The sequence below is a fragment of the Perognathus longimembris genome, chromosome 19 (genome assembly GCF_023159225.1).
Source record: "Perognathus longimembris pacificus isolate PPM17 chromosome 19, ASM2315922v1, whole genome shotgun sequence".
NCBI lineage: Eukaryota > Metazoa > Chordata > Mammalia > Rodentia > Heteromyidae > Perognathus > Perognathus longimembris.
In genome coordinates, this window is record NC_063179.1 from 46,604,442 (window position 1) to 46,627,896 (window position 23,455).

The following is a 23,455-nucleotide window of genomic DNA, read 5'->3' on the forward strand; positions in this document are numbered from 1 at the left end:
ATTAAAAACCTTAAGAAAATCCCAATGACACTGTTATCTGGTTATATTAGTAAACAGAAAAAAGCAATTTATATCCTAAATGTCCAATAAAAAAAAAGCATAATCACATGGAAAGAATAATATTCCATTTAAATTCCTAAACTGGCCATAGTAGCTCATGACTATTATACTAACTACTCAGGAGGTGAAAAACAGAAGGACTATAGTTCAGATCAGCCCTGTCAAAAGTCTGTGAGACCCCCATCTCAACCAAATGCAGTGGCCCATGCCAGCCATTCCAGCTTTGAGCATAAATAGGAGAGAATCACAGTCTACACCTGTGCTCCAGACTTAAATTCAAGACAACTTGTACCTCCACTTCCAGCTTTGGGCTAATGGGAGTGTAAAAAGTCTCACAGACTTCTCTACTCAGGCTGGTTTAGAACTGCAATTCTCAGATCTCAGGCTCTTGAGTAGCTAGGATTACAGCATAAGGCAGGGGAATCAGATTTAGAATCTCTCAAATTTTCTGCATCCTCTGCTAAAGAACACTTCAAAGTATCTTCCATGGACCTTTCTTAATTGTGTATGTTACCTACACTTTTGCTAGATCTTCTAATGTATCTGGCTAATTTTTTTATCTGGCAAATTCAGATTAAGAACTTTCATACTTTATCCATTATATTTTTAAAGAAAAGGATTCCATATTAACATTTTGTTCTTAATCAAAAACAAGACATTTGATAGAAAGAATGAGGAAAACTTACCACTTCTGTGAATTCATTACTCCCCAAATCCAGTCTTTCCAGCTGAGTCAGTCTATTCATAGTTCTAATAACAAACAATGGAGTAATAATTAACTATAAAAATATCAGTTACAAAAAGTTTTAAATTTCATAGCTTAAAACACTTATGCTGGGGCTGGGGATATGGCCTAGTGGCAAGAGCATGAAGCCCTGGGTTCGATTCCCCAGCACCACAAATATAGAAAACGGCCAGAAGTGGTGCGGTGGCTCAAATGGCAGAGTGCTAGCCTTGAGCAAAGAGAAGCCAGGGACAGTGCTCAGGCCCTGAGTCCAAGGCCCAGGACTGGCCAAAAAAAATAATAAAAATAAAAAAAACACTTAGGCAACGTATAGTCTTTCATTTGTTGAAAAAAATGTTAATTCTCTAAGAAAACAAATTTTCCATAATCTTCTAATTTTGACTTCTCATCAGTACTGTGTGTGTGTGTGTGTGCACGTGGATATGATCACTTAATTCCTGGGCTTAAACTCAGGTACTGGGCACTATCCCTGAACTTTCTCACTCACGGTCAGCACTCCACCTCTAGAGCCACAGCTCCACTTCCAGGATTTTGGTGATTAATTGGAGATGAGATCTCATGGAATTTCCCCTAGGGCTGGTTTCCAACTTTCATCCTCAGATCTCAGCCTCCAGAGTAAGTAGGATTATAAGGGTGAACCACCACACCCCAGCTCTCATTGGTACTTTAATTCTGTTGTTAAGAATATGATTAATGGGTTTGCATTTTCAGATTATAAATTAAGTACATATAAATTAGAATACAAATTAGCTAATGAATTCAGATAATTTGTCCGATAGATGGTCATTTCTACCACAATTCCAAAAAGTCTTTCCAAAATGTTTATCTGTAAAACTTCAAGGGAACTATAATTCTGAAGATTTTCAAAATCCTAAGACAATACATTGGCGTTACATTGCTCTTCTTCAAGCTAGAGCCAATAAAATTGAAACTAAAATTACAAGTAAGCCAGGTTCTGGCAGCTCATGCTTTTAGCCCTAGCTATTTAGAAGGCTGAGATCTGAGGATCACAATATGAAGCCAGACTGGGCAGAAAAACATGAGAGATGCTTATCTCCAATTTACCAGCAAAAACCCAGAAGCAAAAGTGCAGCTCAAGTAGGAGTGCCAGACTTGAGCAAAAAACGATACAAGAGTGTGTGTGTGTGGGGGGGGGTGTCTCTGAATTCAAGCCCCAATACTGGAACCAAAGGAAAAAAAAAAGGAGAAGAAAAGAAACACACACACAAACACACACACACACACACACACACACACACACACACACACACACAATTACCAGATATTAATTGAATACAGAAAAATGGGGAAAATTGTAAAAATAAAGGTAGTAGTTTTAAAGTACACAAATAAAAAACAGTGCATAGGAGAAAAAACTCATTTACAGATAATGCCCTAGAAAAGTTTTAAAACATATTTAGGAAAACGTGAAGAATAGATATTTGATTAAAATAGGAATAGATTGCAACAACAAAAATATGGGCCTATCTCAACTCTTTTGCTAATAGCAATTTTGGTTCTACTTATATACCTGAGAAATCTCAAAATAAACTTTCTTTTTTGTTAGCAAATATTTATTATATTTTATTATCTTTAATTGTAACAAAGTTTATGGATACACTGTCTCTTCAGAAATAAAATTTCATCCTCAGTAAGATTTAGCTTTTTGAGGAGAAAATGAAATAGTATCCTTCAAATTTCCTCCCTTTAACATTTATTGATACTATAACCCATTTTATCTTCTTTCCTTTCTCACAGGAAGAGTACATAGTTCTTGGCATAGTCTTTAGATAGTATTTTTTTTTAATTTTTATTGTCAGACTGATATACAGAGCCGTTAGTTTCATATGTTAGGCATTGGATACATTTCTTGTATTACCTCCTCCCTCATTCAGATGGTATTAACTTTTATGTAACTATACAGACAGCCCAATCCATTGTTTTCATCTTTAATAACAAAAAGGTTTATACTCATAACCTGAATGCAAATAATTAGCCTAATAGTTAAATCTATGCCCAGCTCCCTTTCAATGGTATTTGTTGTTTGTCTTTTTTTGGCTGCAGTGGGGTTTGAACTCTGGGCCTCTGCTTGCTCTTTCTGCTGAGTCATACTTTCAACCCTCTTTTCTGCTGTTCATTTTCGAGATCAAGTCTTGCTTCCTACCCGGGTGTATCTGGGCATGATCCACCTATGTTAATTTTGTAGCTAGGATAACGCTCGCGCACTACCACAGCCAGCTCTATGCTGAAAGGTGGTCTCTTGAACTTTTCTGTCTAGGGTGGTCTCAAAATGCAACCTAAACTTACAGACATGAGCCACCAGTGTCCAGTTTGTGCCCTCTATGTAGCTTTATGATTACCGTAAGGTTTTTCATCATATATCTTTAAAAATTATAATTTTATCAATATAGCCTGATTTAAATTTCTTCATAAAAAGAATGCAAACTCACTGATTCATGCAAGGCCTTGAGTTCAACCCCAGTATTGCCCCTGCCAAAAAAAACCCCGAGCTTATTAGCTTCTGTGGTAGATAGGCCATGTCCTATAGTTTAGCTTCTTAATGCCCCTCCTTTCCCACCTCCCCACCCCCACTCTAAAGGCAGGAAATTGGAAGCTTAACTAGGCTGCAGAGCACCTGGGAGCTAGTAGCACCTTTAGGTGAGGTGAGCAGAAGGAAAGGAAGGAATCACTGGGGTTGTGCCAGTAATGGAGATATTGGGACCTTGGTCCCTTTTCCTGCTTTTTGTTCCGCCACGCCCTCCTCACCGTGACTGTGCTCTACCTTCACAGGCCCAATTCCTCAACGGCACCGTGACAGAAAACTGACTAACACACTACAGTAACTGTAAGCTATTAAAGTAAATAATTACGTCATGTTTACTCAAAGCTCTAAGAAATTACTCGTTTTGATCTAAGCCAAGAACAAATTAATAACATATACAAACCTGAAATTTTAATATGATAATTCTCACTTTAATTTATACTCACAACCATCACTGTCAACTTCATTTAGGCAATAAATATATTCCATTACTTGATTATCATCATATGGGAATATAAACTAGATATGGTCTCTGCTTTCAAAGACCAGGGCAAAGCAGTAAATATGCATGTGCATATAATTACTAACACATGCTGGCCATTACTGCAATAGAGATAAATGCAATGCCACGGGAGCTGAGTAAACAGGACAACTGGCTCTTAGGACAATGTTTTCATTCCTCAAGACATGACATCGAGTCTGAATCATTCAATTTTTATATGTTGGCAAGGTTTCTGAAGATGCAGATAGTAAATAATCTAGGCTCTGTAGGGCCATATAGGCTGTCACAACTTCAACTTTTCCACTGTGTGCAACAGCAGCTACACGTGATTTGCAAATATCGATGTGGCTGTTTTCATTAAACTCTATTTAGAAATAAGAACAAGAGACCATATCAAATCGTAGACTAGTTTTGTTCTTAGACTGCCATCTCTTCTTTGTATTAACTCACCATTACAGAATCAACACATTTCTAATTTACAGTAGACAAAAAAGACAGACAGCTAATTTCTAAGAAGAATGAAGATCTATGAATCTCTCTCATGAGTGATATGTATGACCTTCAATACGCAAACCTGGAATCCCTTTTGAGATTTAGGTGGAGTTTGTTTTATTATTTTGATTACTTTTATTTTTACTTTTGTGTCACAAAAAATAGTGTATTCTGGAGAAGTATACAATCACTATTACCATAGTGTCATATTAAACACCAACAACAGACACACATATTTTTGTATTTAACGCCATACAGTAAAATATGATAAGCACAAATGTCTTTCAAAATACTCTGCACTCACATTTTTAGATAATAAAACTCTAAGCCAGGCATAACTGTGCATGCCTGTATTTCTAGCACTCAGTATTCAGAGGCAGGGAATTATGAGGTCACAGTCAATTTGAGCGATAGAGCAAAACTTTTTCTCAAGAAATAAAACAAGACCAATCCTTAAAATTTCTAAATTGAAATTTAAAAAGATAGCACCTTACTTACTTAGGCAACATTTTCAACTGGTTCTCTCTAAGTTCTAATATCTGAAGTTTAGTTAATCTGAAAAAACAAAGAACAAATCAAGTATATATGACAATACAAGTACTATAATGAACTAAGGGCTGTGACAAACTAATGTACATTCTAAAGTTTTGTTTTTCTGCCAGTCATGGAGCTTGAACTCAGGGCCTGAGCACTGCCCCTGAGCTTCTTTTGCTCAAGGCTAGCACTCTACCACTTGAGCCACAGCGCCATTTCCAGCGTTTTCTATATATGTGGTGCTGAGGAATCGAACCCAGGGCTTCATGTATACAAGGCGAGCACTTTACCACTAGGCCATATTCCTAGCCCCCATTCTAAAGTTTTAAAGCAACCAACATTAATTGTTTTAATTACTATTCAGACTCATATATTACAAAGGAATAAAAACACAAAAGAACAGTTTATTTCTGCTTCTCGTATTATAGTGGGGGCAGGGAACAATGTCAAAGAGGCAAATGGTCTCTATCAATCTGAGAGGAAAAGTCCTGTCTTTCACTGAAAACAAACATGGCTCACTGTTGTAGATAGATTACAGAACACTAACATCACTCTCGAATATAGCTCTGAGAAAAACTAAGTAAGCAAATATAAAAGACATAGAGAAATCCTCTAGCACTTCAGTGATGCACATTTCAATGTAAAATTGAGAGAAATGAGCCAATAAAGTGAGGCAAATGCCAGACAGAGAGGGAAATCTAATAAGTGAACTAATTATTTCAGACAAAAGATTGATACGCAATCCTCCTTTCTGTAGTAACTAAATTCAACAGTAAGTTAATACCTATCATTCATTCAATCTCATGTTTAAACAATTATTCAGAGACTTGAGGGAGGGTGCAGAGAAGTAAGTGGATCTCATAAACAGCTTCTCATTTTTAAAGAATCTTTGTTCCAGTGGGGAAGACAGGTAAATCATTTTAGAAACTAAACTGCTAAATGCTAAGGCTACAGCAATTCAGTATTACAACTACCCATTAAAATCTTCTGGCCTGGTACTTCTAAAACCAATTTAAATTTTTTTGTATTCTGCTTATGGTTTTGTTGGAAAAATAAATTCAAAGCAAAAAATAACAAGATTGAAAAACACTTAAAGAACCACATTACTTAGAAATAATTACAAAAGAAGAGTCTATGAAACTATAATTGGTAAGTGTTAGTAAACTAGTTAGTACTTTTGTAAACATTACAGAAACTAACAATAAATGACTTAAGAAGAAACTATAATTTACCTGCCAAAATTAGCTGGCAAGAATTCAAGGAAAGCATCATTCAGATATAACTGGGTTAGGTTTAACAGCTGAGAAAATCCATCAGGGAGCCTATATAAAATATACCAGAACTTAAATTAAATTCATATTTAGAATTTCAGTCTCTTATTAAAACTTCTATAAGAATCTATATAATAGACATTTCTAAATAGATGAGTCACCTCTTTATTAATAGTGACACTCAAATTAAGATTTGCCTTTTGTAATAACTTACTTATTTTAATGTAACTTCATCTCTTTGTGAAAAGGAAGTGATAATGTGTCTTTGTGTCAAAAAAATCTGTACAAAGTAGTCAACACATGAGCCACAACACATGGAAATACACAAAAGACAAGTATGAAATCAGCAAGAACCTTTCAAATTCACCTTACATCAAGTTCAAAGGACTAGACTGCCAATTTTTTAAATCTTGGAGGAGATATCTTGAGTTGAATTCTTTGTTGTGCGGAATCTGTCTTGTATACTGTAGGATGTTTAGCCAACAACACTGACTTAGTCAATCAACTAGACATCAATAGTATGAACACACACACACAAAAATATTTGCTTATCTCCACTGTGAAAACCAAAAACATCTTTAAAACTGCCAAGTATTACTATTTATAGGACAATGTACGGATGTAGAACTTGATACTAGAAAAATATCTTCCATGAAAAGCGTATTATCTCTCTATATATTTGTGGTAGATTTTAACAAGTATAAAATCTTCATGCAGTATGAGGACTTTGACTCATCTTGTTTTTCCTTTACCTCACAATCCTTCATTTTCCACACCAAGTAAATCAACTCTAAGTTTAGAAAAACTTAGCAATAAACACAGTGTTATATGAAACTCTGTTTTAACTGTCAACTTAGCTATCTATACTAAGCTATACTCTGTTCATCTTTAACTTTATCATTCTATTTCTGAGAAATTTAACAGCTTTGGTGCCAGGAAAATTTTGTTTATACCTTTTCACTATCACAGAACATACATATCATGCTGAAACCATCATCATCTTGTGTTTTTCTTTTGCTTTCCTTCCTGACCTAGTTTCTCTTATTAAAAAATCTGAATGTGCCATACATCTGATTCCAAGGCAAAGACATTTTGACATACTGCAAATAACAGTGAATGAGGTAATCAGACAGAATCTACTCTAGCCTCATTTTCTTTTCTTTTTCTCTCTCTCTTTCTGTGTGTGTGTGTGTGTGTGTGTGTGTGTGTGTGTGTGCGTGCGTGTGTGTTTACTAGTATAGGGGCTTGAACTCGAGGCCTGGGTGCTGTCACTGAGCCTTTCTGCTCAAATCTAAAACTTTACCACTTAAACCACAGCTTTTGGCTTTACAGGAGATAATTGAGAGTTAAAGGTCTTTTGGGTTTGTCTGCCCAGGCTGGCTTCAAACCACTATCTTCAGATCTCAGCCTCCTGAGTAGCTAGGATTACAGGTGTGAGCTTCTCATGCCCAACTCTAGTATCATTTTTTTAATACTAAATATATGTGAGAACTGAAGCAAAAACTTTTGGCTCTTTTCAATCTCAGTTTTATATTTCTAATATATGGGGTCATAAAAATTATTAAAAGATGTTTTGAAAAATTATAAATCTGAATTTTTGTATAAGCATTGACATTGCTATAATTATGGCTTGGAGGGCATAACTTAAGTGGTAGAGCATCTGCCCATCAAATACAAGTGCCTGAGTCCGAACCCCAGTACTGCCAAAAAAAAAAAAAAAGGATACAAATTTCACTAAAACATGTAAGCAATATTCTACTAGTTTCATAACTGTTTTACTAAAAACCACTTAGAATTCAACTGATATGACTTACTTAGAAATAGGGTTTACACTGGCCTCCACAACTGTCAAAACTTTGCAGTTCTTTATATTTTCTGGAAACTCTTGTATTCCTAGAAAATAAACAATAGTCAAATTAAAGAATGTATTCCAAAGGCAATAATAATAATAAATATATCCACATGGTCAAGGGAGAGCTCTGTAAGTCATTATTTGTCTATCCTACACCTCAGACTTCATAGTTACAGTGGCATTTAACAGTTACCAAGTTGAGTAGTTGTATATAGTTACTGATAAAATATATCCATGTATCCTAAAGAATTAGCTCTTTAGGAGAATCAAATAAAGGAGCTAATTTTCCAAACAAATATATCTGTATCAGATGCATATGTGTTGTGTATGTGTGTTTTTCAAGTTCAGAAAGTAAATTTATTAACGAAGAATGAATTCGAGAACAGGATACTACCAAAGTAACCCATAGAACATCGCCTCCACAACAATTTCTCTTTTTTATCTTTTCTTCATTTGCTTCTTTATAATTGCTAACTATCTTGACTAGTTTTCTTTTAAACTTTCTAAAAAGCACTACTTAATGCCATGATAAGGACACAAAACACAGAAATTCAACATTGTGTTGCTTTCACACATAAAAAGAATGATTGCTTTTAAAATGCTAGGCCTCAAATTGAGCTGGCTCTTAATATACATAAACAAATAAAGCTGAAAACAAAGCTAAAGACAGAAGAGGTGGAAAACCTGTACTGGAGATGACTTTGGATGTGCATGAAAACAATTTATCTATCCATACAATGATGAAACATCTTCTCTTTCCAGCATATGGTGTCCCTTTGCTTCCTGTCATTTTCCACACTCCCTTTTTCTCAATCTTCTTTCATATAACCTAGTGGTAACCTAGTGGCATGCTCACAATATAACTGCTTAAGGAGTACAGTGATTTCTACATAGTAGGATGTATATATTCAAGAGATCTATTAGACATTTCAATGTTGAGTATCCTTCTAGAACAGTGCTTTCAAACTTAAAGTATCCATGTGTAATTCTTTTTTATAATTATAAAAGAAAGATATGCTCATTTAAAGTATTTCATGAGGGGCTGAGAATATGGCTTAGCAATAGAGTGCTTGCCTAGTTGCCTTGAGTAGGATTAGTCATGAGCTACTAATGCCTGGCAAAACAAGATTTTTCTATTAATAGTTTCAATATTTGTGAATTTATACACATGATATAGTAACAGAAAGAAAAATAATAAATGCAATATATACTTAGTATTTATATAGCAATTTATATAATTATGTAATGTATAACGTATAATCCTGTATTATTTGTATAATTGTTATATAATAATTTATATAAATGTTTATATATTATGTATTTGTATATAAAGATGATATAGTACAAGAAAAAATAAATGCAATAAAGGCATCTGACAGTTCAGCATCCTCTGATAATAAAAACTAATAAACTAGATATAGAAAATGTATCTCAGTACAATAGCAAAACTAGTCGCTCATGTCATATTTAAGAGCAAACGAATAATCAGGACTAGGAAGAAGATGCCCACTCTTGCCACTTTTACTCAGTGTAGTGTATTCATGCACCATAAAATGTTTTATCCAACAGTGGATTACATATATGACAGCAGCTCTGCAGTACTGTAATAAGCTAAGATAATTTCTATCACCTAGCACTATGATACTGGTCCTAATACCTGCACACATGCATGCATTTGTGGTGGTGCTATTTTGAAAAATATATATCATTCCTGTTATATAAAACTATAGCAATACCGTTATATACAGTACATAGTAGATAAAATAGTAATTGTTTGAATTTATGTACTTACTATGCTATATACTATACTTTTAGTATAATTTCAAAGTGCAATGGTTAGGGTTTTGAATACAAAGGGTTTGTCCCCACCTATGAGACTTCTCTAGGAGAGTAGCAGAACCTTTAAAGAGAGAAGCCTAGTGGACAGAAGCTAGATAACTGAGGTGAGCCCTTAAAGGAGATACTGAGACTTTAGTCTCTCTTCTCTCATTCACTTTTTGCTTTTTGGCTTCCATGAAATGAGGACATCTCCTTCCATAAGGTACTGTGTCACTATTGGTCCAAAGCAATGAGGCCAAGAAACCACACATCATGAAACTAGGCAAAAACAAATTCTCTTCCCCTTACAAGATGAATTTTTTATGCATTCGGTTACAGTTATGGAAAACTAAATAACAGCACTTCTTTTTTTTTTTTTGCAGTTATACAAGCAACATCATTACATGCCTCATGTTCTATCAAGAGACTGTATCAAGTCATTGACTTATGCCATTGGGGCAACTGTACTCTATAATGTTCACAAAGTAAAAATCATTTCATGACATATTTCTCGGAACACATTCTTATCATTAAACTCATAATTATACTAAAAACTAGATCTATTAGGCAGGAGAAATAAAAGGCATCAAAACTGAAATGAGGGCTGGGGATATGGCCTAGTGGGAGAGTGCTTGCCTCCTATACGTGAAGCCCTGGGTTCGATTCCCCAGCACCACATATACAGAAAACGGCCAGAAGTGGCACTGTGGCTCAAGTGGCAGAGTGCTAGTCTTGAGCAAAAAGAAGCCAGGGACAGTGCTCAGGCCCTGAGTCCAAGGCCCAGGACTGGCAAAAAAATAAAAGCAAAAAACTGAAATGAAAGAAGTTAAACTGTCTTTGTTTAAGGAAGATAAGATTTTGCACATAGAAAAATCTACTGGCTCCACAAGAAAATTAGTAGAATATACTCAGTTAAGTTGCATAATACAATGTCAACATGCTAAACCAGTCACAATTCTGATATACTAGCAATTATCTGCCCAAAAGAAAGGCTTTAGAAAAAATAGTGCAATTTATAATAGGACCCAAGAAATACTAATGAATAAATTTATCCAAGGAAGTGAAAGACCCATATACTAAAACTCTAGGCACCGGTGGTTCATGCCTGTAATCCTAACTACTCAGGAGGCTGAGATCTGATGACTGCAGTTCAAAGCCAGCCAAGGAAAGAAAGTCCATGAGACTTCATTTCTAACCACCAAAAAGTGTGGCTCAAGTAGTTGAGCACGAAAGTTCAGGGGCAGTGCCCACACCCATAGTTTAACCCCAGGACCGGCACAAAAAATAAATAAAATTAAAGGACTGATTAAAGCAAATGAAGTACAAATAAATGGAAAAATTCTATGTTTACATTTTTGAAGAATCATGATTATTAAAATATGCTAAGTACTTTTTGTGTTCTATTGATTCAATATATTTCACTAATCTGATGACTTTTTTCACAACTTAAAAAAAGTAACAAACAATATCAATATAAAATTGTAAAAGACCCTGAGTAGCCAAAACAATCTTGAGTAAGAACAGGGCTTGCAAGCATCACACTACTTAACAACAAAATGTTCTGCAAAGTTATATTCATAAAAGCAGCATGGTTCTGGCCTAGAACAGACAGGTAACAGAACAGAACAGAGAGCCCAATAATAAATCTACATATTTACATTCAACTGATTTTCCACAAAAAGGCTAAGAATACAAAATGATCAAAAGATAGTCTCTAGGAAAAGTAGATATCCATATTCAGAACAATGAAATTAGACCTTTATCTCCCACAATATGCAAAAATCAACTCAAAATGGATTCAAGAAGCAAACATACCACCTCACACTGTAAAATCACTAAGAAAAATGCGTGCACAAACACACATGCGCACACACACATGAACTCCACAGCAACCCTACATCTTGCCAATGGCCTAGGCAATTATTTTAATATGTAAACAATGATAGATTCTTTGAATGGGAGAAAATGTTCACAAACCATGCATCTTCTCAGAGGTTAATTATCAAAAGTATTCTTGAGAGGAAAGGGAGAATGAGAGGGAGAGAGAAGAAGAAAGAGCTGCACTCAAATATGTAGATATTGTAGTATTACTAACAACAGAAGATAATCAACCTAAGTTTCAATCAACAGATGAAGAAAGAAAATGTGGTACATATGCACAATAATGCTAAACTAGCTCCAAACTAAGCATATAACATCAAATTTTTAGGGGCTGGGGATATGGCCTAGTGGCAAGAGTGCTTGCCTCCTATATATGAGGCCCTGGGTTCAATTGCCCAGCACCACATATACAGAAAACGGCCAGAAGTGGCGCTGTGGCTCAAGTGGCAGAGTGCTAGCCTTGAGCAAAAAGAAGCCAGGGACAGTGCTCAGGCCCTGAGTCCAAGGCCCAGGACTGGCAAAAAAAAAAAAAAAACAAAATCAAATTTTTACTATACTTTTTATAAAACAGGATGCAAAAAGTTTGCAATGGAAAAAAGTATTTTATAAAATACTTATTCTTAAATGAAGTTAATATGAAACTGTATTAAAATCTGACCTTCCTTTTATATTTCTATTTATAGGAATGATAGAAATCAACTAGTAAAACATGTTCTACTGCTTACCATTTTTGCTGACATCCAGTTCCCTGAGATTAATAAGATTTGCAATTGATGCTGGTAACGTTGTTAAATCATTGTCTGGCAAACTCAGTTTGTGTAGAGACTGACAGTTAAAAAGTTGCTATTGAAAAAAGAAAAACATTTAATGTTTCCTTTTGTCTTATACAAGGTATATCATAGTAAAACAAAGTAAGATACATGCACACACACAAATAGCAAAAAAGATTTCTCATGATTTCTAGTTATGCTCTTATGGATCTGAATACATCTGAACCACTTAGGGTACTTTGCGGCCTCAAATTTCTATCTTAAACAAACTGAATGTAATGAAAATACATATTCTCTGGTGAGATACTAAAAAATAAGTGGTGTAACATATAACAAATTCTTGAGCATGCCTTTCAAGTAATCTCATTTCAAAATAAAAGCTATATTTAAGAACATTTTTCAAAAAATGTAAAAATTGTTAGGAATAGACAAATAACCTAGTTATTTGCACTACTACAGCAGACCTCTTCTTTTGAACACAATCTCCAGTGACCATAGAAAGGAAATGGATTAGTCTTTCAGATTCTCTAGGAGAATGGCTAGGAAAGAAGTACGTGCTGAAGAATGACATGAAAAGCAATAAATGACAAAGTATCCTACAACATAACCTCAGCTATGCAATTCATAACCATGGAACTGACAACCTTTCACATTTTATCTACAGCCATTACAGATTTCGCCATAAAATTCTCTTGGTTTTCAAAATTATTTTACTACTGGCCACCAGAAAAAAATAAACAAGCCTATTAGTACTATTTTTAAACACTAATACCCAAAACAAATTATTTCATGAAACAAAGGCCATATATGTACAACACACTTTTTTTATAGTTAAGAGTTGCCAGATTAAATACAGGATGCCCAATTATATTTGAATTTCGGAAAAACTATAAATTTTAGGACAAGCACATCTTTTGTGCGCATCTTAAAATTCTTATTTAAGTGTTCTTATGAAGTATTCTACATTTCTGTTTTCTAATTCTAAGTCCAATTTACAGTTCACTTTTCAAAGTGCTGACCATATACACTAGCATGTAGTTTGTTCATTTTTGAGATAAGTCTTGCTATGTAGCTCCAGCTAGCCTTGAACGTCCTCCTACCTTGGCCTCCTCAGTGCTAGGATTATCAGCTTGGCCCATCACATACAAATTTAAACTGTCTTATAAGCCACCAATAAGTCTCTGTCATGGCTTCAAAAGCACTGCTGTTTGGGTGGTTAAAGATTCTAATAATTAAAACATACTTTCTTCCTAAAACACAGGAAACTAAGTACAGAACAAAAAGAAAAAGTACAGTAATAAAATGCCTGGTGTCAGTGAGTTCTGCCTGGAAGTCTATCTATTAAGGAAGAAAAGATCTAGAAGATTAGGGTTCAAGACCATCAAGGGCCAAAAGTTATCAAGACCTTACCTCAACAAGGAAGAACTTGGGTGTGGTAGTACATGCCTGAAATCCCCACTAAGGTAGAAAGCGTAAATAGAAGGATTTCACTCCAGTCTAGCCAGAGCAAAAGTGAAACCCTACCTTAATAATAATCAGCACAGCAGGGCGCTGGTGCCTGTAATCCTAGCTACTCAGGAGGCTGAGATCTGAGGATTGCAGTTCAAAGCCAGCCCTAGCAGCAAAGTCTGTGAGACTCTTATTTCTAACCACCAAAAAGCCAACTGGAACTGTGGTTCAAGTGGTACAGTGATAGCCTTGTGCAAAAAAAAAAAAAAAGGTCAGAGGCTGCACCCGGGCCCTGAGTTCAAGAACTAGGAACACACACACACACACAGACACACACACACAGACACACACACACAGACACACACACACAGACACACACACACACACACACACACACACACACACACACACACACACACACAAAAGAAGTACTGGAGGAGCCAAGTGGTAGAGTGCCCACCTAGAAAGCATGAAATGCTGAGTTCAAACCCGAACAATGTCCTTCTCTCCCCCCAAAAAGTAAAACTTCCTTAGTAAAGAAAAAAAAAGTGAAAAAACTTGATGGAAATAAACCTTAATTTTCCAGTTGTTGGGATAAATTTGGAGGAAAACAGTACAATCTTTCCTTTCTTTTTCTTTTTTTTTTTGGTTGAACTCTGGGCCTGGGCACTGCCCCTGAGCTCTTCAGCTCAAGGCTAGAGTTCTACCACTTGAGCACAGCGCCACTTCCGGTTTTCTGGTGGTTAATTGGGATAAGAGTCTCAGGACACTCATGCCCCAGCTGGCTCTGAACTGCAGTCCTCAGCTCTCAGCCTCCTGAGTAGCTAGGATTACAGGCGTGAGCCACTGGCACCCAGCATAGTGCAACCTTCATAAAGCTAATTAACAATGAAATTGTAACGAAATGACAATTATCCCCAACTATAATATACATCAATATCCTGAGAAAACTAGAAGTCAATATCATTTTAATTGTCTGTTTCATCTTTAGTTTCCAAAACTATATAATCTCATTACCTATACCTTAGAGGCTATAACATGACAAAAAAACAAATTTTAAGTTATATGAAAATTATTAAAGCAGTTCATTTAACAAGTTTAAAACATTTTTTTTCTTTTTTTTATTTATTTTTTTGCCAGTCCTGGGCCTTGGACTCGACCTGAGCACTGTCCCTGGCCTCTTCTTGCTCAAGGCACTCTGCCACTTGAGCCACAGCGCCACTTCTGGCCACTTTCTATACATGTGGCGCTGGGGAATTGAACCCAGGGCTTCTTCATGTATACGAGGCAAGCACTCTTGCCACTAGGCCATATTCCCAGCCCAATTAAAATTTTTTTGAAATGTACTATATACCTTAAGGTAAAACTAACCACCTAAAAATAGAAACAACACACATATGTATAGCATTAAAACAACATTAGAAATACAGAAATTTCCTGGTAGTATTAACATACCTTTGGAAGTTCTTCAATCTGATTAGCATCTAAATAGAGCTCTTCTAAAGTTTTTTCAAAAGTAAAAATCTCTTTGGGAACCTGTTCTAAACTGCAGTGAGAATAATCCAAAGTAGTGACAGTCTCCTCTTCCCCTCGCAGACAGCGACATGGTACCAAACGCACAAACAAACTTCGTTTTGTAGTCATTTTAGATACTGTAATATTTGAATAGAGAAATTAAAACATAATTCTAACAATTTTTCAGAACATATTATTGCAACTCATTTGTCACAATTCACATGTCACATATAAATATTTCTTTTGTACACCCACTGGAAACCATTTAGCACTGCTCAAATATCAATATTTGTACCTACTGGATTTCAAATTAAACTCAGGTACTTCAGCACTTTACAAAGCAATCCAAGAAGTAGCCATTTACTTGCTTCCACAAAAACTATACTTCATGAACGTGATTGCTCTCAAAGCACTTTTAATATAGCAAAGACTTAATTTCTGGTTTTATGTTTCATAATAAAGTGATTATATGCAGTTTCGAGTAGGAAGTAACACTGCAAAGACTTTTTAAGTAGTCATCAAAGATCAACCTTCTACGTGGAAATCCTCACCTACTAAGTATATATTGTTTCCATCAAATATTGGTCTTAAGATTTTTTTTCCAAAGAGCTCATTACTTTAAATAAAGTACAGACTTCAAATTAACTGAAGAAAAAAGAAGAAATTGTTTGAATGGTGAAAATTAAACACCAATTTCACAATGTATATAATGTAGTGCATAGTCAATTCCAAATAGGCTATGATTATGTTAGCAAAGAAAGATCTATTTTAATAATTAAGAATAGATGATAATTAGTGTCATCAACTCTTTGTACAAAAATGATTAAGTTCTTCCCCTAGACAAAGACACAGAGTATTAGATTACATCTAACAAGGGTCAAGCCAAATTAAGGGCAATAAAGCAATATGAGAAAAATATATTTAAACCTTTGTAAGCAAGAGAAATACCTTAACACAAGTTTTAAGTACTGAATAATAACCTGCTTATGAACAAAATACCAAGTGTCCAAATAAAGACAAGATCAGTATTACTTGTTTTTCCTATGACTCAGGATCAAATATGGTCTATAATGGCACTGTACTAATAATAACCCTTTCACTTCAGATTATACAGGATACTCAAGGGTTTGAACAGGTAGGATTCGTATTCGACCTTCACTCAATTATCAAATGTTGAGTACTGTGCTAAGCACTCCTTGAATATATGCATTTTCTCATTTCATCATGATTACAACTTTCTAAGGCATATAGTATTATCTTGTTTCCATAAAGTAACTGAGTTTGCCCACATATACTACTTCAATGTCATACTAGATACTTGAACTAGATTCTCAAAATGATCTGCACATCCATCGGTCTTTACTACATACTACCTCAGGACACACAGAAGGACACTACGGTGTCAAACACCAAATGTTTTCATCCGGGTGAAGGGGTGCAGCCCAGGGTAGAAACTTATCTACCACACGTAAGACACTGGGTTGAAAGCCCAACATTGAGGGGAAAAAATTTCCATCTAAAAATCCAGTCAATACTCAGAAAATCTTACTGAATACTTATTAACAATTTATGTTTCTGGCAAGCACCAGTGGCTTACTCCTACTCATGAGGCTAAGATCTACCTATGAATCACAGTTTGGAACCAGCCAAGACCAGAAAGTGTGAGATTTTTATCTCCAATTAATCAGCAAAAAGAGCCAGAAGTGGAGCTGTGGCTCAAGTACAGACTACCAGAACCTTGAAGGAAAAAGCTAAGGACAATGCCCAGGACCTGCATTCACAATCGTGTACTAGTACAAAAAAATCCACAAACTACATTTCTATAGGGGTACATTTCAGGAATAAATAATCCATCTAATAAGTACAAAGAACTTAATTGCTGGCGCAATCTGTTTGCTGTATACTATTAGCTAAGCTACTCTATGGAATTGCTTCCTTCCACATTGTTCAACATTTTCACAGGCCCACAATAGTCATGTGCCATGGACTAAAACATCTGAAGCTGTAAGGCAAATGAATCTCTTTTTTTCCCTTAAGAATTAGAAAAATTAGGTGGGCACTGGTAGCTGGTGTCTGTAATCCTAGCTACTAAGGAGGCTGCGATCTGAGGATCATGGTTCAACGCCAGCCCTGGCAGGCAAATCCATGGGACTCTTATCTCCAATTAACCACCTGAAAACCAGAAGTGGCGCTGTGGCTCAAGTGATAGAGTGCTAGCCTTGAGCTGAAGAGCTCAGGAACAGCGCCAAGGCCAAGTTCAAGCCTCACAACCCATAAAAGCAACTTAACCATCATCTACAGGCTGACCTCTAATGTTCAGTAGAAATTCTGTTAGCCAAATGAAGTTGCATTCTGATACAATTCTTTCTTTCTTTTTTTATTTGCCAGTCCTGGGCTTGCACTCAGGGCCTGAGCACTGTCCCTGGCTACTTTTTGCTCAAGGCTAGCACTCTACCACTTGAGCCACAATGCCACTTCTGGCCATTTTCTATATATGTGGTGCTGGGGAATCGAACCCAGGGTTTCATGTATGCGAGGCAAGCACTCTTGCCACTAGGCCACATTCCCAGTGCCAAGCCTGGCTCCTTTACATGACCTGAACCCATGTTGGCAGGCAATGATAATCTCCAAGCAACCAAGATCTCCCCTGGGAAAAACTCCTGAACTCAATTAGCATCTAGTTGGCATTTCTAAGTTACACTGTATTTTAAATGATCAACAGCCAACTGGCTATGCAGTTGAGCCCAAGTCTAGGGAAGTTGCCAAATGCTGGTAGTTCCCGTCTCTGATCCTAGCTCAGGAAGCTCAGATGTAAGGATTGTGGTTCAAAGTTAGGAAAGTCCCCGAGATCTTATCTCTGATTAACTACCAAAAGGCAGGAAATGGAGCTGTGGTTCAAGTGGTAGAGTACTAACTAGTCTTGAGCAAAAAAAAAAGCTCAGAGATAGCAGCCAAGCCCTGAATTGAAGCCCCAGTTTAAACACACACACAAACACACCCCCTCCTACTCACAATGAAGAAAAAAGAGCCAATCCAGAAAAAGGGCATGATAAACAGAAGAAATTAAAACTACTTACCACTGGGTTGAATTTATCTCCCTGATGTTTCTTAATTGAGCCAACATTCTATGGAAAGCAAAAGAGAACCAAAATTAACAATAAAAATGGATCTTCATAACTAAGGAAGATTTCATCCTAATTTACACTAAATGCTAAATTGACATTCAAATCTTATCCACTGTAAATTGAAAATTGAATCAAAATGCCAAACCAAAATATGAGCTTCTTAAAAATATGTGCACAGCCAGGAACAGGTAATCCTGTTCCACACAAGTAATCCTAACTACTCAGGAGGCTGAGATCTAAGAAACACAGTTCAAAGCCAGCTCAGACAGGAAAATCCATGAAACTCTTATCTCTGACCACCAAAAAGCCGGAGGTAGAGCTGTGGTTCAATTGGTATCAATTGGTAGCAGTCTAGCCTTGAGCAAAAGAGCTCTACTTCAAAGGCCCCAATTCAAGCCTCAGGACCCGTACCAAAAACAACAACAAAACAAATTCATAGGCATAACTGTTTATACCAATTTGTTAACTTCTAATAAACTGCCAGAGAGTTTACTTGAAGCCAACACACAGGGCAAGACAGTCTAACACCCAAAAGAATTTTAACAAAGGGTAAAAACATCATACTCCTTCTCTTAAAAAAAAATCACAGTGATATTCACAAATAATTTTCAGAAGTTTACAGTAGTATTGTATACTTCAAATTATTTGTTCTTGGGCTAAATGCTTTAGAAATGCTGAGTTATTTAACCTTCTCCACAACTTCTACATAGATTTCATGTCACAAAAGAATTCCTGTATAGTGCTGGCCTCGTATACATGAAGCCCTAGGTTCGATTCCCCAGCACCACATAGATAGAAAATAGCCAGAAGTGGCGCTCTGGCTCAAGTGGTAGAGTGCTAGCTTTGAGTAAAAAGAAGCCAGGGACAGTGCTCAGGCCCTGAGTTCAAGGCCCAGGACTGTCAAAAAATAAAAGAATTCTTGTATAAAACAAGCAAAAGAGTCATTAATCTTATGCTGTTCATTGTTATTCCCACAAGTCTGGTAGAATGGAACTTCCAATAAAGTAAAACAGGGTAGGAGCATAGTAAGAGAAAGATGGAGATAAGAGAATTGAGATGTTTTTGTTTAGAAACTTCCGCTGGAACACCTGAAAGATGGTTCAACTAAAATCCTGAGTAGGCAGTTGGATATGGGATTTAAGAAAATAGACTCCATGTAAGAAAGATCAAAGATGATAATATAAATTTGAAAGTTATCTGCTCATAGGTAATACTTAACCAATTAAAATTGGGTGAAATCATTAGGAGAATAGACGGACGAATGAGGTCTGTCCCACCTCATCTCCCAGAAAAAGCAGCCTGATACTAGTGGCCCATGCCTGTAACCTAACTACTTAGGAGGCTAAGATTAGATCACAGTTAGAAGGCAGCTTAGGCATGCATGTCAGACCTTTTCCCAACCCAATGGCTAGCTGTCTACCACCCTAGCTGTGTTAGGGGGCTGAGATGGAGAAGACTGTAGTTGGAAATCAGTACATAAGCCTCGTCTCCACAGGAAGTAGCTAGGCATGGCAGTGTGCATCTGTCATGCTAGCTACAAAGGAAAGCCTAAATAGGCAGATCATGGACCGTGTATGCACCCAAGCAGGAATCAGTAGACTATCTGAAAAATCACTAGTGCTGAAAAGGGCTGGAGTCAAGGCTCAGAAGCTGAGCGCCTGTAAAATCGAGCAGAGACCCTAAGTTAAAACCCAAGTATAACCAATAATGGAAATCCACTGTGGTTTTGCTACAATAAAAAACAGACTAGTTTCCAGAGTAACGAATGAATAAAAAGATAAAACAATGGGTTTGTAAGCAGATGAGAATAATGTAGTAGATAAACAAAAAGGCCATTATAAAGAAGGATTTGGGAAATCATTTTAGTCACTTCCTGTCACTAAAAACACTAATGAAGAAGAGAACAACAAAAATAAACCCTAAGAGCAACTGATAGCTGAATATTATTCCCTCATGGAGCGATACACAGCTTAGTAGCTGGGTGCAGCCTAGTGTACTTAGACATCAAAATCCACTCAGAATGTTTTTCTTTCTTTTCTTTTTTTTTTGCCAGTCCTGGGGCTTGAACTCTGGGCCTGAGCACTGTCCCTGGCTTCTTTTTGCTCAAGACTAGTACTCTACCCGTGCCACTTCTGGCTTTATTCTATATATGTGGTGCTGAGGAATCCAACCCAGGGCTTCATGTATACCAACCAGGCAAGCACTCTACCACTAAGCCACATTCCCAGCACGAATTTCCTGTTCTTGAGTGAAAATACTAAACACGGAGATCTGACAAAATAAAAACAGCAAACACTGACCAAAAAAAGTCACAAAGTATTATCTATACTTGTCATACCCACTGCTGGACATCTGACTTTGCTTTCTTCACTATACCTCAACCAAGTTAAGAGCTATAGTCCAAGCTACTTGATTGCATGGGCACAAGAAGATCAAACCTGATCTGGGTGCTGGTGACTGACATCTGTAATTCTAGCCAGCCTGGGCAAGAAAGTCTGTGAGACTCTTACCTCTAAATAACCACCAAAAAACTGGAAGTGGAGCTGTGGCTCAAGTGTAAGAGCACTAACCTTGAGCAAAAAAGCTAGGGACAGCACCCAGGCCCTGAGCTCAAGACCCAGGAGAAATGTGTGCGCACATACACACATGTATACATGCATGTGTACACACACACACACACACACACACACACACACACCAGCAAAAAGGGCTGGAGTCATGCTTCAAGCAGTAAACCAAACATAAATCCCCAGTACTGTCAGAAAAGAAAAAGACCTTCATTTATGAAACTCCTAATGATAAATACACCTTCATTTAACATACAAAGTATTAAAAAGTTAAAGACTTTAAAAAAAATTACAACAGTTAAAAAAAAATAGTAGCTGGGCATGTGTGGCTCGTGCCTATAATTCTATCTACTCAGGAGGCTGAGATCTGAAGGTCAAGTTTCAAAGCCAGTCCAGACAGACAAATTCCAGAGACTCTTATTTCCAATTAACCAACAAAAAGCTCGAAGTGGAGGTGTGGCTCAAACCTTAGTGACAGGCTTGAGTAAATAAAGCTGAGCACATAGGAGGCCAGGTGCTGGTCACTCAATGCCTGTAATCCTAGCAACTCAGGGGTTGAGATCTGAGGTTCTAAGCCAGCCAGCACAGCAAAGTCCAGTCAGTGAGACTCTCACCTCCAATAAACTACTCAGAAAAGGCTGGAAGTGGCACCGTGGCTCAAGTGGTAGAGCCCTAGCCTTGAACAAAAGAAGCTCAGGGTCAGAGCCCAGGGTCCAGAGTTCAAGCCCCAGGATTATCAAATTAAAAAAAAAAAAAAGCAGCAAATGTATGCTGAGTTCAAGCCTCAAGTTCTCTCTCTCTCTCACACACACTCTCTCTCTCTCTCTCACACACACACACACACACACACACACTGGATTTGACATTTTCCTTATAGATAAGGCAATTTCTCCAGTCTCACAACGAAATTTTCCAAGTAGTAATGAACTCAGAAAACATGATATGATCTTTTCAAACACATTACATAAATTTTGGGACACAGATCAGAAAATGGCCTATAAAAGTTTTATATTAAAATGTAAAATCATTACTAATTTTCTTTCTACAGTTATCTTTGGCTTATAGTATAACCTTTTAAGTAACTACTCTTCCATCCAGGCTTTACACGTAAATGTGACACGTTAACTGGAGTAATTAACCAACATTTCATTCAGATATTTATACTCATGTATGTACTTACAACTCATCTGTGGTCAAGTATCAGATATTTTCTGCAGCAAAGTGAACATATGGTTCTCTGACTTGCACTATTACTGTCCAGTATTAGTAAAAAGAGTATCAAATTGACTTTGTCTCAATGGTTTTGAGAAAAGTGGCTTTGTCCCCAAAGATGCCTAAAATACATTATCACACATTCACTAACTCAAATGAAAAAGTGGTACACTGTAGAATAAATAACTGATGAGAATGTCATCAAGAGTTACGTTTAATTTTACAGGTTCTTAGTGGAAATAATTCTAGATATACTTAGATCACTCCCAAAACAGTATGCTTGCTAATGTTAACTTTTAGCCACCTACTGATAAGGCAGATCTATTTATTTTTCATCTAGTAGGATTATCTGTCTCTTCAAGGAAGCGTAATGTGCAAAGGGAGCTATAATGGCAAATACCATAAATTACTACCAAAATCAGGCTCACATCACAATTTGGGGTAGGTGAAATTTATATACCAAGTGATTTGGGTTGGTGGGGGGAGTTTAGAACTTCATAGAAGGGATTATTAAACTTGAAATTCAAGTGTTTCAAGGACCTCTTCATCACATGGTAAAATCTTTTTTATTGTAAATTAAACGCATACCAAATGCAAGGTGTAGGCAATTCAGTCTAGCCGTGGTTTTTAAAGTTGTCAGAATAAATGGATTTTCCTGAAGCTGGGGACAGTTGATGCCCTAAAATATAAGAGTCAATCCCATACACTTTCAAGGCTCTTCAGTCAAGACACCAGGAAAACACAACTATGTGTTGGAAGAAAAGGAATGGGTCTGTTGCATAATACTTTAATATACTATAAATATCTAGGAAATTAAAGAGATTAAACTTTTTGTTTGAAATTTTACCAATATGTTTTTCTATCTTACTGAAATCTTTATAAATGCCTCTAATTTAGTTGCTAATACAACATATTATCAATCAGCATTCACAATGGGTCTACATCCAAGTGCAAGCATCTAACCATGTTTCTTTTTTTTTTTTTTTTGCCAGTCCTGGGGCTTGGACTCAGGGCCTGAACACTGTCCCTGGCTTCCTTTTGCTCAAGGCTAGCACTCTGCCACTTGAGCCACAGCTCCACTTCTGGCCATTTTCCATATATGTGGTACTGGGGAGTTGAA

The 23,455-nt window shown here is 36.6% G+C and overlaps 1 protein-coding gene across 8 annotated transcripts in view; it reads right to left on the minus strand.

Annotated features, from left to right (window-relative positions):
* Erbin (erbb2 interacting protein) overlaps positions 1 to 23,455 on the minus strand; it is a 91,938-nt gene that overhangs the window by 47,366 nt on the left and 21,117 nt on the right. For all 8 annotated transcript variants that reach the window (XM_048368158.1, XM_048368153.1, XM_048368152.1 and 5 more), the window contains exons 2-8: positions 18,509 to 18,556; positions 15,372 to 15,568; positions 12,423 to 12,540; positions 7,961 to 8,039; positions 6,108 to 6,197; positions 4,840 to 4,896; positions 747 to 810 (exon numbers count right to left, since the gene is read on the minus strand). In XM_048368158.1, coding sequence (XP_048224115.1) covers positions 747 to 810; positions 4,840 to 4,896; positions 6,108 to 6,197; positions 7,961 to 8,039; positions 12,423 to 12,540; positions 15,372 to 15,560 — 597 coding nt within the window. In that variant the 5' untranslated portion in view covers positions 15,561 to 15,568; positions 18,509 to 18,556. The remainder of the gene's footprint in view (positions 1 to 746; positions 811 to 4,839; positions 4,897 to 6,107; positions 6,198 to 7,960; positions 8,040 to 12,422; positions 12,541 to 15,371; positions 15,569 to 18,508; positions 18,557 to 23,455) is intronic.